The following is a 15265-nucleotide window of genomic DNA, read 5'->3' on the forward strand; positions in this document are numbered from 1 at the left end:
TGGAGCGTGCCGTCAGCGCGTGAAGAAAGAGCGCGTGTGTTACTTAACTCGAATCCCATTTTCATTCATATAAACACCCCACACTCTCCAGTTAAAGACTAAAGAGTTGAGAAGAGACGAGACGAGACGAGTGAGTGACTTGGGAACTGCATCAGTGGCTATAAAGATAAAATACCCACCATCTTCATCTTCCCCTTAAACTAGGGTTTCTTCTACCTTTTCCCTTTCAAGCATCCATTATCTCACTCTAATCGAGTCACTACACTTGCAGAATACCAACTTTCGCGTCCGTACAACTTTAATCTCTCAGGTAACTCCATGGATTTGTTGCCCCTTGATTTTGAATTGTTGTTTTTTTTTTCTGGGTTTGGAAACGTTAGATGTAATATTCTGCATCCCAAGTGTTGGTAGACTCTTTCTTTTTGCAGTTAATTTTTCGTCAATGTATCTCCTATTTTAATTTTTTGTTCTGAATTTGAGAACCTTACAGTTTACACTGTGTGTTCATCTGAGTTTTAAGTTTTTAGCACCTACTTTTTTCTTCAGCTACATCTGCTAAATTTATTTTGTTTTTGGATTCTCCATTTTTCTTCCCTTTTCCCAAGATAGTGCTTCAAATGTTTGCCATTATCTCTAGCTTTTTGGTTGTTTGTTTTGGAGCAGCATTTCAGTAGTTTTGATTACCATTGAATGGTGTAAAACCCTTGAGTTATTTCGTTTTTATTTTTTTTAGTTCAATCTTAAAATCATGTAATACAAGTTGCATAAGAACATCTTTTTCTTTAATAAAGTTTGAAATTCTCAGTCAATGTCATAGATTTGTTGCTTTTCCCCTTTTTCCTCATCTGGGTACTTCAGAAAAATTTGCTTTGTGTTTTTAGTTTTTTCCGTTTTTATAAGTTCCATTAGGTATTTCGCAGCTGCATCAAAGCCTCATCCACCTCCTTAAAAAAAAATCAATTTTTTGGTCAACTCAAATGGTACTTCACCAATCTGTTTTTAGATCTAATTGTTTAAAAATTTGAATTTATTGTACTTATCGGGAGTTTCCATCTACCGTTATAAATATAATTTCTCTAGTATTATAGTATTATTTTTTTTTGTACGTTCCAAGATGGCATTAAATCCACCATTATAAAAACTTGAATGAAAGAAAGACTTCCAATCAAAAATTAATTCTGGGTTCATTTCCTATTATTTCTTTATGTCAATCTACGAGTTTTATTGAATTTCCGGAATCTTTTGAGCTACATAAAGTTCAAAACTATGTTTCACGATAACGGAACTTTTGCAACTGAAACAAAAATATCTAGTACCAACTTTTTAATATTAAATTAGAATATTTGAATTTTAAGAGACAACATTGAACTTTTGTGTCATTGCTTATATAGGAGCACCGTATTTGGATTTATATGTGGGCTTGAAGATGCCATTAATGTTGCTTGTCTTTTTTTAATTAAAATGTATGTAATGGTAGATTGGTAGGTTTCTTTTTTTTTTTTTCTATTTGGTTTTTACAATAATGTCAAGAGAAAAGCTTTAAATGCTTCTGTTTTCTCATTTCACATCAATAGGGATTCAGATCGAAAAAGTCACTTTATCATAGTGCTGAAGTTTTGTGTAATGATTTGTAATACTGTTCCTGTGTTTCCATACGTATAGATATTTTTTAACCAAATCCACAAGGTTCATATGATTTCTACTGTTTATGTAAAATCTAGTATACCTATTTTGATACAAATGAAAATATTTTTTAAAGGTAATTTAGATTTAAATTCCTTTTCGAGTTAGTTAGTTTGTTGAGAGTGGGGGTGGTTCTTGTGGTTGTGGAGTATGGAGTTTCTTTGAAGGTTTTGATTTCTTTTAGTTGACATTGATTAAAGTTAGGGTTTCCTCCATGATGACGTCATTTTTAGGTATCCTTTCACATATGATATATATGCATTGCATACACATATACATATATAAACAAATCATTCTTTCTGAATTCTGACCCAAGCATTCCTCTCAAATCCATTATAGGCATTGTGGGTCAACTTTCTTTATTCAAGTGGGCCTTTTTTTACAGGATTGCTTTTACTCAAGGGTAAATTAGACAATGCAAACCCCAAAGACAAGGTATACTATCCACTTTCACTATTCATTAGATGCGACCCTTTAATTCATTTACTCTTTTGTCATAACTGGTCCTTGGTTTGATCTTTATGTTCTTAGAATCTTTCACGTGATCATTTTCTTTGAAGACCTCAAACCAAAATTACCAAAATGCCCCCTGATCATTATAACGAATTATTGATTCTTCTAATCTAAGTTTTTTTTTTTTTAAAAAAAAAAACAGAGCTGTAACCTTGGAGGTGCCACAGAGGACACCAAAAACTGCTAGGCAGCTCAAAACTTCAGGGGCAGAACCGGAAAATTCTTCCACTCAAAGTCCGGTGACCAGAACACCAAAACCAAGAAGCCCAAAAGTTTCTGAACGTCGGTCACCTCGTACTCCAACATCCGAGGTATCATATAATACTAATAAAAACATTTTGTTTTTGGCTTTCCAGTGTCACAGGGGGGTATAATAGTCTTTTTTTTCTTTTGTAAAATCTCAGAAAAAGCGTCCTGGCAGAGTGGCTGAACTTGAAACCCAGCTTGCTAATCTTCAAGAAGAACTTAAGAAAGCGAAGGATCAATTGAGTCAATCGGAAGCAAGTAAGAAACGTGCCAACGAGGATGCTGACGTGGCCAAGAAAGAGCTTGCTGACATGTCAGAAAAGCTTCAAGATTCACAACAGCAGCTGGATGAGATTTCGGCTTCTGAAGAATCCCGACTTCAAGAACTTAGAAAGATTTCTCAAGATCGGGACAGGGCATGGGAATCTGAACTTGAAGCTGTCCAGAAACATCACTCAATGGATTCAGCCGCCTTAGCTTCTGCCATGAATGAGATCCAGAAGCTCAAGATTCAGCTTGAGAAACTGTCTGAATCTGAAGCTAATCAAGCTAAATACGCTGAGTCAGCTCATAATGATGTGTTGGCTTTAAGGTTAGAGCTCTCGGAAACTCTTGCTGTAGTTGAAGAACTCAAAACCCAATTGAATGATTCCAAAGATTCGGAAGCTAAAGCTTTGGAAATCGTTAGTCAAACCCAAGAACAGTTGGAAGCTGTAAAGTCAACAGAAGAGGCTATGAGGTCTGAAAAGGTGAAAGCCATGGAAGCTTGTGATTCTTTAACAACGGAGTTGGAGAAATTGAAAGCTGAGAGCCATGGAGACGCTCAGGTTGATGATGAAGAAGAATCTGAGGTGGCAAAGTTACGGTTGGCACTTGAAGGTGCTGAAAAAAGATACCAAGAAGAATATATTCAAACCACTTTACAAATTCGAAGCGCTTATGAGCTTGTGGAACAATCAAGATCTGAGTCATGTGAAAAAGTTCAAATCCTGGAGGCAAATTTGGAGAAATCGAAAGCGGAATTGGAAGATTTGAAGGCGAAATTGATTGAAAAGGAAGAAAAACTGCAAAACGTATCGGAAGAAAATAAGAACTTGAACGAAAAGCTTAAACTAACAACAGATGAAAACAAAAACACTGAAGATGACAATGCCGATGTTGTGGAATTAAAAAGATTAGAGGCTGATTTGGAGGATTTGAAGAGGGTTATGATTGAAAAAGAAACAGAATTGAAGAACATTACAGAAGAGAATAAAAGATTGATGATGGAAAAGGATCAAGTTGCAGAAGGTGAAAAAGAAGCGGTTATGAAATTAGGGTATCTGACAGAAGAGGCTGAGAAGAGTGGTAGAAAAGTGGTGAGGGTGACGGAGCAGTTGGATTTGGCACAGGCGGCGAATGCTGAGATGGAGGCGGAGTTGAGGCGGCTGAAAGTGCAATCGGACCAGTGGAGGAAGGCGGCAGAGGCGGCGGCGGCCATGCTTTCCGGTGGGAATAATGGGAAGTTTGTGGAGCGAACAGGGTCGCTTGATTCACATACGATTGGTGGGAAGTTGAATTCACCGTTTTCAGAGGATATGGAAGATGAATCACCCAAGAAGAAGAACGGGAACATGTTGAAGAAAATTGGGGTTTTATTGAAGAAAAGCCAGAAGTAATTTCAACACATTTTGCAGGTAATTAATTAATTTTGCTTGAATCTTGATTTTTTATTTTATTTTATTAATTGATATTGGCGGATATGTTCTAAAGATCTTGATTGTGATCAGCTCAGGGGTTGTTTGCTTGAAGTTGAATGAATGAAAGTCGAGCCTTTTGTTAGTTTTCTTCTGTATAGTGAAGTTGAATTGTAATGGGGGTTGACTTTGACTTTGACGTTGACCTTGATCTTGACCAGCCGTTTGTGGTGATGGTGATGCATTTTGACAGAGAATGCAAGTATTTGTAATAACACGACAATTAACGTCTTATTATCGGCATTTTGCATCATGTTTCTCAATTTGCAGCGTCTATCTCTATAAACTAGCTGAACATATAATTTTAGTTATATGTAGTTTGCATGTTGATCGCGTACGTTAGGACTGAACAAAATAGGTGAAAAAGGGAAATAATCACGGTAAACCTATTAGGTATCTAAGAAAATGCTCTTAACCAAATGGTGAAAGGGCAACATAAATATTTCATACGTTCCCCTCAAACTAAACTACCAAACAGTATGTTAAATAAGAAATGAAAACTTGAAGTTGAATGTGCCTTAGGTCCTCCGGAGTACTCTTCATTCAGGCTTGTGATAGCCAAGGTGGCAACAAGCACGAACGTGCATATGATCCCGGTGTAATCATCACTTCACTTGTCTAGTGAATTATAGCTAGTAGGAGCCACCATAATCATTATTTTCATAGATGGTGTAATTTTTTTTTTCATAATCTATACCGTATTAATGAGAGTATCCATAGTCTTGTAGGTGATTGATTAGTTGCAAACACAAGAACATCTATAGTTGTAGAAGGAAGCATAATATCGGTAGATGTAAATGTCTCGTGTATTGGATATGAGATCATGTATGAGAAGTGTCCCCAATGCCAATAAGATATATATATATATATATATATATATATATATATATATATATATATATATATATATATATATATATATATATATATATATATATATATATATATATATATATAGGGTTAGGTTATTTTGTTTTCACTATCTATTGTGTGCATGTATCACTGATTCTGGACCAATCATTTTAGTTATTTTAAGAAAGTAATTAATGCATATTACATGTTGAAGATATAATGAATATTAATTACATCTTCAGTATTTAATATATATTAATTACTTTCTTAAAATAACTAAAATGATTGGTTCAGAATCAGTCATACATACACACAATAGATAGTGAAAACATTTGAACCTAACTCTCTCTCTCTCTCTCTCTCTCTCTCTATATATATATATATATATATATATATATATATAGGGTTAAGTTATTTTGTTTTTACTAATAATTGTGTGCCAGAATGCACAGATCCGAATCAACGGATGAAATTAATCAATGGACATGATTTGAGGGTGTATGATATTACAATGGGATAACATGTACTATATCATCACACAAATTCTAGCAAAAGGGTATTTTGGACAATTAACTACATTTATAATAAGAAAATTTTGGATTTTTAGGGATAATTAATTCTCCTAATTTTAAAATTCCGAATTTTGTTAATTAATTCAATTTTAATTCTAACGTAATTTGTATACATAGCCGATTTTATTCTGCTAGAATATTTTTTTTGTTAGAATGATGTTATTTCACAATTTTATTCTATTAGAATATTATTGAAGAATAACAATATTATTGAATCCAATGCTGAAAAGTAACAACATTCTAATATATTCTTATACATCCGAACTTAAATACAAAATTCATATATATTCTTACAGATTAAAAGCCTTATACATTTTAATATAATTATACATATTCTAAAAGAATATCAACAAAAATGAATAAAATTCTTAAAAAATTAACAACATTCTAAAATTATGAGTGTGATCAAACTTTATTCATTCATCAAGTTGTTCCTATTAGGTCTTCAACGTCTTCTTCCAGCCATTCCTATCACAAATAAAACAAAAAACTAATAATGGTTATAAACATGTTACTTGCAATTAACTATCACTTTATATATTCTGGTAGAATACATATAATATGATAGGATACATAAAATACATTCTGGCAAAAAACATAGATTTTATTCTGGCAGAATAATAGGCAATCCAAGAGAAATATCTATTACAAAAAAAGAAAAAAAAAAAGAAAGAAAGATTAAAAGGTAAGCAAAGATTCTAAAAGAATCATTAAATATAATTTGTAGTTAATTCTAATAGAATATATATATATATATATATATATATATATATATATATATATATATATATATATATATATATATATATATATATATATGCAATTACTATTTATAGCATCATACAATTATCCATTACTATTGTGTAACCAAAATATATTATAAAATTTTTAACAAAAATTCTTAAAGAATCATTAAACCTAAAGTGTAATTATCATTTTAAATTCTAACTGAGTTTACTCTAACATAATACACTATACAAAGCATAATGTATTCTTACAGAATCTACTATATTTTGTATTTGATTTTCCTAAAAAAATTAGTATTCTGTTAGAATACATTGTATAATAGTTTCTTTTCATTAGTATATGTAATGAAATCATGAAAACTTATCATCTATAATCAAGCTGCAACATAAACTAATAAAATAAATAAAATTACCTAGATGAGTATATTTGTATGTGAAGGTCCATGAGCAAATCGAGTATTTCTCACAAGTTGGGATGAAATATCAATGTTTTTATCATCATCTTTTCTATTTTAGTTATATAAACATTATCACCAACCTGGAAGGTGTTCGAAACACATCAAAAATATTTTAAGCATGAAAAGATCTTCAAGCATAAGGTAGTCATGGCATCATTTAAAAACCTTTTGAATTTGCTATTTTATATTGCATTTCTGTATTATCACTAAAGATGCATCACGTAATAAAAAATGAATAAGGAACGTATTTCCTAAGTGAACACATACAAGCATGTATATACACATCAGATATTGTCAAGTGAAATACAAGTAGCGGAATACATTCTGCTAGAATAAACCTAGCATGTAATAAGATAAAGTACAACCAAACACACTAACACACTAATAAAATTCACCTAAAATCAATCATATACAAAATCAATCATGAGATAATGTACATCCAAACCCACTGATCAAACAAATTGTATATATTATATCAAGTTCTCTTTTAGACATTTTCACAAACACCTTACATGCAATAAGATAAAGTACAGCCAGACACACTAACATACTAATCGAATTCATTAGATAAGTTAACTTAGAGAAGACAAAGAGAAATGGTGACGACATAATATAAATTAACATAGATATACATTAGATTACCTGTTGGAGACGACATAATATAAGTTTCCCTCTTTCAAACATAACTCGGCCTTATCTGTTAACTCCTTAACAATCCTTCGCTCTTCCATTAGGGCACCCGAATCAACAATCGTCATGATTGGTACAAAACCTAAAAACGATAGAAGAAAAAATCAAATCGGACACCAACTATTGCTAAAACAGGGGTAAGATTGAATCAAATCTTTGCAAATATTGAAAAGGGAAAAAGGGTTTATGTACTTTGAAATGTAAATAATGTGTCAGACGTGGGCAGATCGTGAAGAGAGGTTCAACAAATGTAATCGGAAGAGCTTAAGGAGATTTGCAGAACCCTAGATTGCATGGGGGAGATTCGATCTAGAAGAGGCAGTTGTGGAAGAGAGAAGAAGAAGAAAAATGGTATTACCGTCCTTTGAAGGTGTCCTCTTCAATTTTGTTTTTAATCGATCTACAGGGATGATGGGAAGCGGTGAAATCGATTTAGGGCTAATGTTCTATATTTATCTTTGCTTGTTGCGTGATATAAGGAATTGTTGTTGATCTACCATAATTAACTATGCAAAGATTACTATAATACCCTTAAATTATTTATTTAATGATTTATTTTTTCCTAATTTCCTATTGGTGCATTCATGCACACAATAGTTGCTAAAACATTTGAACCTAGCTCGCTCTCTCTCTCTCTCTCTCTCTATATATATATATATATATATATATATATATATATATATATATATATATCAGTTGAGATAAAATATGACTCTGTCATATGATGCGATTGATTGAAAACAGAAAAGAATTACATATGCTCGAAAAATGTTACATGATGCAAAACATAAAACTTTTTATGTAACACCCTCTTTTGCACGTAAATTTTAAACCATGGTTGCATTTAAAAGGAATGATAAGGTATAGGACGTGTTCGGCAAAACTAGCGGATAGATTGTAGCAGATAGCTGGTAGCTTGTAGCTTGTAGCGTTTTGTTAAACGCTATATGAATTAACATTTGGATTTGAAGCATTTTGATTAAATTAAAAGCTAGAAGCTTGTAGTTCCAAACGAGGTTTTTCGTTTTAAACGGGGCGTTTTGTTAAATGCTAGAAGTTAGAAGGTCCCAAACGTTCCGTGCCGAACATGCCCATAGATAAAGATAAACGACACAAGATGCAAGGAGATAGGATATGTGAATCTTTTTATATGGCATATTGGTTGTTGAAATATTTTTTCACCGCAAATTATTATTTATAATTTGAATTTAATGGTTGTTGTATTATGATCGTTGGATTTATTAACTAAAAAAATTTAAATTATTATAGTAATAATTTAGTTGGGTTTCACAACCATTAAAATATCGTTGGGTAATATTTATGTATTCATGCTTCTTGTTAAAGAAATGACTTTTGATTTTGTTTTGAGAACAGTACTTTTATTTAAATAAGGCTTGCAACTAAGATTATAGATTTTTTAACAAGGCTTTGTAATATAATTGAATCCAACAGTAAAAGCCCAAAGACCTAACAAAAGAGGCCCATTTTGTCAGTATACTATTACTATACATACATCGATGTAAAACCGCATCATCGCCGTTCAGTTCGCAAGGAGAATTAGGGTTTTTAGTCGGAAGTTTATCGCCTTTTCAGTGCAAAGATGGGGTAAGTAACACATTCGTGGATCTAATGTATCTTCTTCCATAGTTATGATTGTGCGTTTGAATGTTATGTGTAGGTCTTTTGTGTATCATATAGCTGTGATTAGTAGAATTCGTCCAAATGGTACAAATGCTTTCTAAGAAGCTCCGTTTAATTGATAACCATCATTTTCATATATGTACATAGACTAGTGTTTTCTGCTGATGACGAGGAATTAGAAGTTTGAATATGAATAACCTAAGAAAAAGAGGCTTATAAGTATTGTTTATCATTTGCTTGTTTTTGTCGAATATTAGAACTGATATTTAGATCTTAAGATGATAACTTTATGCCAATTTTGGTGAACATTTTCATTGGAATTTTTCTTGAGCTTTTGGTTTCAGTTATGAATGAACATTGATATGTTGCAGGAAGACACATGGAATGGGAGCTGGTCGCAAGCTAAAGAGTCACAGAAGGCGACAAAGATGGGCTGACAAGTCTTACAAGAAGTCTCATCTTGGAAACGAATGGAAGAAGCCATTTGCTGGTTCTTCTCATGCTAAAGGCATTGTCTTGGAGAAGATGTATGTAAACACACATTCGACACCCATCACTTTTTCTTTTTTCAATTTTCACATGATACGTTTTTTCTTTTTAGTTTATAACATCACTGAATGTTTCTCAACATTTATCTACAGTGGTATTGAGGCGAAACAGCCTAACTCTGCCATCAGAAAGTGTGCAAGAGTTCAACTCATCAAGAACGGAAAGAAGATCGCAGCTTTTGTCCCCAATGATGGTTGCTTGAACTATATTGAAGAAAATGTGGGTATTTTAGTCATTCTTCATCAGTTTGCTTGTGGCCCTATGGTTTCTAATTATTTTTTTGGTACAGGACGAGGTGTTGATTGCAGGATTTGGACGTAAAGGGCATGCTGTGGGAGATATTCCTGGAGTTAGGTTTAAAGTTGTGAAGGTTTCTGGTGTCTCTCTTTTGGCTCTTTTCAAGGAGAAGAAAGAGAAGCCAAGGTCTTAAGTATGATGAATAGTTTTAGTTTCTTATCTCATTGTTTTTATATTCAAGACTTCACATTTTACTGTTCTTTATTTAATCTGGGATTTTGAAATACCATCTATTTTGACTTCAAGGAAGCTCAAATATTGCCCGTGTTAAATTTTGCCCACACTATCGGGTAAGGGTGCAATAGTCATTTTACATTGGTTAGGGATATGTTCGACTTGATTCAACTCTCATTTACATCTTATGAAGCAATCCCCTAGTATCTAGTGATATTTGACAAGTCCTTTAGATTTGGGATTTTGTGAAATCATATTGTATCAAGTTTTAAAAACTATAAGTTCGAGGAAACAGAGCATTGAATGGTATGCCATGACTGGTTAAGTATGTGATAAACATACCATAAATTATATGTGTAGTAAATCATGAGAATGTACAAAGAAAGGGAAAGGGAGGTTTAAAAATTGGATACTTTGTGAACTTGAATTGGAGGTTTATAAATTAGGTCGGAGTATGATCGTAGTGTAAAAAACTCAAAAAGTTTAGTGATGCTCTATAATAAGCTAAATGAAACATAGAAATAGAAGTAAAAGTTGCAGGTGTGTTTAAGAAGATTAAGTGGTGCGCCAGTGAATTCCATGGAAAAAGCGTGAAACGATGGAACCGTATGAAAAAAAGGAATTTGTTTTTTTGTTTCTTTAACATAAATTGGGTGGGAATCACAACTAAAAGTCTAAAAACCAATTTAACTATCTTTTTGAAAATATTTTTAAAAGTACAAGATAATGGTAAATAAGTTAGTTTTTATTTGTATAGAAGTGTTTGATAAAAAAAGTTGTCAGCATTTAAAAGTTTAAAATTACAAAAAAAAAACCCAAACTAAAAGCTCAAGTGGCTTTTAGTTTAAAACAAAAGTTAAAATTTTGTGTAAATAAATCATAAACTTTAAAAGATTCATAATAATATAATTAAAACACCGTTTTAAGCCCTAAAAAATAGCCGAAAACACCATTGAAAACGATAAATTTTTTTAATTTGCCGTTTTTGTACTACCATACGAATTTCTTCCAAGTTCAAGGCTGGATTATTAATTTGGCAGATTTGGTGATGATGTCATCAAGTCTTTAATCATAATTCGTGATAATGTTGGATCAAAAATTTAGATTTTGTTATTAGATTTCATAAACAAGTTTGAAAATCATCATTTTTTTTAACACGACGGTTCTTTTGGTTTTTCTAAAATAAAACTGTTATTTTTTTAATATTCAAATATGAAAAGCAATTATTTGGTGACCTGTGAACATCCATAACTTTATCTTTAATTTAATGTATGCCTTGGTTCAAATATATAACCAAAAATATTAGTGTTGTTAAATATACAGAAATCATTTGAAATGCTTAAAATCAATAATTAAAACTTGAAACTGATAGAGTGATGGTTGAGTTTGATACAACATAATATATATTCTTTTTCTTAAAAATATAACCTTCATAGATAAGAAAAGGCAATAGTGAATCGAATTAATGTTCTTTGTTAAAACCTTGTCCCACAGTAACTTCAATTGTCAAATAAAATTGATAGATAGGATTATGAGTGCATTATTCAAAAACAAAGGACAGAAACATGGTGATATTCAATACCGATGGACTATTTATGTAATTTACGCAATACGAAATAACGGTCTACTTTTCCGCCGAACGACCTCTGTGAAATAAGGACTTTCCACTCCACATCTTCGAGCTTCTCTTACCTAAATCTCCCAAACAATCGGGTCTTCTTCTTCTTCTTAATTCGGATCAAGAGTACGACCCAATTCTCCGGCCTTTGGAAATCGGAATGAAAGTAAATGATCGGAAAGGTCGGGGAGTGAAGACATTAGGTTTTTCGTTTATCTAAAAGCGACGATATTTTAATCGCCGTTTCCTCTTCTTCTACACAATGATCGTGCATCTTTTATAACTGAGAAACATTTTCAGGTGATTATTGTCGTTTTAATTCCTCAATGTTACGATGCACCTTTGTTGTTTTTGTGTTTTAGTTTTGATTAGTTATTCGGCGAACCAAATTAGGTAGCAACAATATATAAACTGTAGGATTCGTTCAGAGTTGATTTGTTGATCAAATTTTAGTAATTGTTGTTCATAATTAATCTGTCTACGTTCATCCGTTTACTGTTGCTGTGATTCATTCAGAATCCTAATTTTCTTACATTTGCTTTTTGGTTCAATCGACTATTCCTTCTTCGTTTTGATCTGTTTGTGTACTGGGGTTCTTTTGGAATCTGAAACTCTTCCAATCAAGAGCCCTCATCATCTGCATGAGAGAAAAACAATACACATTTGCTTCATCTTTTCATCCTCAATCACATCCTCAATGTGCACTTATTGATTGGAAACATTATTGATTAATATTGTGAGCATTTGATCAAAGTTAGAGAAAATATACATTTCTTGAATACAATTACAAAACATAGATGTTCACCATTGTGTCCACCAAGCTAATTTATAAAAGGTCTTTGCTTCCTTCATAGAAATGCATTAGCATGAGTAAAAAGTCATTTGTAATCATTATTTTACAGGATATCTTTCAAGTTGAGGGTCACCAGTTGATAGAGATGATATCTTCATTGAAATATATTTGAACTGATAAAAGAGCAGACATGGCATACAGCAATGAACAGACTAAACTAAAACCTCAACTGCTTAAATCATCAAGTTTCGTATGGGATAGAGCCTTTTTCACTAGTGAGGGTATGCTACAAATTACAAAAACTTCAATAATATTTCATATCCAAAGCATCACTCTTTACTTCCTCTCCTTTCTTTTTTAAACAGGTGTTCTTGATGAGGATGAGTTGTCAAGCATAATTGAAGCAAATGGGAACAATGTTAAACACCAGTTACAACCACTTCAAGAGATTAAAAATCTCGAAGCTGAATTGTTCCAAGAGATGGAAGAAGCTTCAACCAAAAAATTCAACAAGATCAAAACAAAACCAACAACATCAAGACATAATTCTCCATTGAACAATGTTAAGTCCTCAACAACCATTACAAGAAACAGCAAAACTGGTAAAGCCAAAGCCGATTCACCCTCTAAATCTCATCTTCCATCTCACATTCCTTCAAGAACATCATCACCTAGTAGTCCCAATAGTCCAGGGTCACCAGGATCATCATCTTCAACCTTTGCTCTCAATCAAAGATCATCAAGAGGTAATACCAGTGCTCCACGTAGATCCTCATCAACCAATGCAAGAAGAAAAGATGAACAAAAACCTGGTAAACAATTGATCATCGCCTTGAAGAATAAATCATCACCAGTTCACTCTCATCATCCTTCATCACCTTTAGGGCTATCCAGCTCCTCTTCAAGCACATCACTCGCATCATCATCATTATCATCAACATATAAAGTCAACCAAAGGTCAATATCAACAGGTAGGGGTACAACCCTTCAACACAGATCATCAAACCGTGATTCATCTGCCAGCTCATCTTTGAAAACACGTCCCACTAGTCAAACTCTAGATCGTACCATGAAACAGTCAACAACATTGTATCCACGAACCAAGACTACACTCTTTGAGGATGTGAGTTCCATTTTCTTATATTTCTAATTTCTCTTATCTTATCATATATATTTTGGATTAGAAATTTGTACAAATCTTTGTTATTAATTGGGTTGTCTAAAACTGAATCTACACAGCATGGAAAAGAGAGAAAGATTCAAGCAAAAAAGACAGGTGAAAGAAGTAGTAGTCCAGGACCTTCAAGAGTACAAACAAGTGGTAAAGAAAGAGAAAGGGTGTCGAGTAGTGTATCATTAAAAGGTGTGAGAAATATATTTGTGGTGTCTCCTGAAATTATGGACATAAAAGGGAAACTAAATGCATTGAAGATGGAAATCAATATGCAAAAGAGAGAGAAATGCAAGGAAACCAAAATGGTTCCTGTGAAGATTGGTAAAAGTGAATCAACTTCTTCTGGCATATTCAAGAACTCATCCAGCAAAATGAACAATCAAGCAAGACGCACATGAACAATCAAGCATCAGACATTGTTGTGTTATTCTGTTGGTTAATGCATGGTTTTAACAAAACTCATGGCTTGTTTATATCAAAGATACATCAATGGACGCATCTCACTTTGCTTGATTATTATAGGTAATGTTTCATTGGTTAAAAGACGAAGCGGATTTTTTTTTCATAAAATAACAGTCTGCTTATTGATTTATTCACTTATGTCATGTCCTTTAATTTTGTTGTGCATGTATGTCATTGTTATTTTTGTTGTCTACACTTAATTACCATACTTTCAAAAATTTCTCATTTAGATTACTTGGTAAAAAATATTTTGATTTTCCCAAGTTATTATATACTAATACAAGTATTAAAATTTATATGGAAAGTATGTTTATTAAAAATCAACAAAATACCATGGTCATCTCTCTCTATATATGTTGTCTGTTTGTGATACACAATGTTTTTTTTATATACTCACACTTGACATTTCGTACATCTTCATATGCATGCCTCACTTGATTATGATATTAAGTAGACGAATTTAAACAAACTTTCCACCAAACGGTTTATGAGGAGTTTGCTGAACGTTATGAACGTGTACATTTATTTAGAGCCATATACCTTACACTAAACATCTATAACCAGACTCTCTATTTCTCCATGTATATTTATACCATACATCAAATCTCTATTTCTCCATGTATATTTATACCATACATCAAAATATAGAACTTGTCAACTACTTTAAATGTGTCACTATTTTATCATTGAACAACTAGAATGATATATAATTAATAAATTTACAGGTTGTTACATCTTGTCATTTTTTTGTCTTATTCAAAGTTATTAAATGTTATCTTCTATAGTGTTTTTCTATATTTCACACTATTTGAACTTCAATAATCAATATATCCAACCATAAAATTTCCAGGATCAAAGTTTAAACCAAATATTGTTCTAGTTCTAAAAATAACATACAAATCCCCAGTTACATCAAATGACCTTAGTTTATGATGACTGGTGCGTGTAAACTTACTTAGTTAGACCATTCAAGTAGTTTATAAGCTAACTTTTCAATAAGCTATTTAAGATAACTTATAAGCTAAATATCAAACAAAATCCAAGTCCCTTAACCACCATTT

General features: G+C 32.3%; 3 protein-coding genes across 5 annotated transcripts; all 3 read left to right on the forward strand.

The window, feature by feature from the left end:
- Positions 1-97: 97 nt before the first annotated feature.
- LOC111916403 (interactor of constitutive active ROPs 2, chloroplastic) lies at positions 98-4441 on the forward strand. Of its 3 annotated transcripts, none has more exons than XM_023912076.2 (5): positions 98-310; positions 2023-2118; positions 2339-2507; positions 2601-4118; positions 4217-4441. In XM_023912076.2, exons 2-4 carry the CDS (start codon positions 2099-2101, stop codon positions 4098-4100), a joined length of 1689 nt encoding a protein of 562 aa, XP_023767844.1. In that variant the 5' UTR covers positions 98-310; positions 2023-2098; the 3' UTR covers positions 4101-4118; positions 4217-4441. The 3 variants fall into 3 exon arrangements, with proteins under 3 accessions (XP_023767844.1, XP_023767841.1, XP_023767843.1); XM_023912073.2 differs by having other exon boundaries at positions 99-310; positions 4212-4441; XM_023912075.2 differs by having other exon boundaries at positions 99-310; positions 2069-2118; positions 4212-4441.
- Positions 4442-8962: 4521 nt separating this feature from the next.
- On the forward strand, positions 8963-10255 carry LOC111916404 (40S ribosomal protein S23). The gene is made up of 4 exons (XM_023912078.2): positions 8963-9101; positions 9509-9664; positions 9779-9905; positions 9976-10255. The coding sequence occupies exons 1-4, from the start codon at positions 9097-9099 to the stop codon at positions 10114-10116; spliced, it is 429 nt and encodes a 142-aa protein (XP_023767846.1). The 5' UTR covers positions 8963-9096; the 3' UTR covers positions 10117-10255.
- Positions 10256-11820: 1565 nt separating this feature from the next.
- Positions 11821-14338, forward strand: LOC111916238 (uncharacterized). Its single transcript, XM_023911853.3, has 4 exons — positions 11821-12075; positions 12678-12849; positions 12934-13691; positions 13808-14338. The coding sequence occupies exons 2-4, from the start codon at positions 12759-12761 to the stop codon at positions 14138-14140; spliced, it is 1182 nt and encodes a 393-aa protein (XP_023767621.1). The 5' UTR covers positions 11821-12075; positions 12678-12758; the 3' UTR covers positions 14141-14338.
- Positions 14339-15265: the final 927 nt, after the last annotated feature.

This window comes from Lactuca sativa, chromosome 2 (genome assembly GCF_002870075.4).
Source record: "Lactuca sativa cultivar Salinas chromosome 2, Lsat_Salinas_v11, whole genome shotgun sequence".
Taxonomy (NCBI): Eukaryota; Viridiplantae; Streptophyta; class Magnoliopsida; order Asterales; family Asteraceae; genus Lactuca; species Lactuca sativa.

What these genes read in the sequence shown, in the direction of transcription:
- LOC111916403 (XM_023912076.2), top strand. Translation starts at nt 2,099, where the DNA reads ATGCAAACCCCAAAGACAAG. An exon ending in ATGCAAACCCCAAAGACAAG is followed by an intron (nt 2,119 to 2,338) that starts GTATACTATCCA and finishes AAAAAAAAACAG; the next exon opens with AGCTGTAACCTTGGAGGTGC. An exon ending in CTCGTACTCCAACATCCGAG is followed by an intron (nt 2,508 to 2,600) that starts GTATCATATAAT and finishes GTAAAATCTCAG; the next exon opens with AAAAAGCGTCCTGGCAGAGT.
- LOC111916404 (XM_023912078.2), top strand. An exon ending in GGCATTGTCTTGGAGAAGAT is followed by an intron (nt 9,665 to 9,778) that starts GTATGTAAACAC and finishes ATTTATCTACAG; the next exon opens with TGGTATTGAGGCGAAACAGC. An exon ending in TGAACTATATTGAAGAAAAT is followed by an intron (nt 9,906 to 9,975) that starts GTGGGTATTTTA and finishes TTTTTGGTACAG; the next exon opens with GACGAGGTGTTGATTGCAGG.
- LOC111916238 (XM_023911853.3), top strand. Translation starts at nt 12,759, where the DNA reads ATGGCATACAGCAATGAACAGACTAAACTAAAACCTCAACTGCTTAAA. An exon ending in AGCCTTTTTCACTAGTGAGG is followed by an intron (nt 12,850 to 12,933) that starts GTATGCTACAAA and finishes TTTTTTAAACAG; the next exon opens with GTGTTCTTGATGAGGATGAG. An exon ending in AGACTACACTCTTTGAGGAT is followed by an intron (nt 13,692 to 13,807) that starts GTGAGTTCCATT and finishes GAATCTACACAG; the next exon opens with CATGGAAAAGAGAGAAAGAT.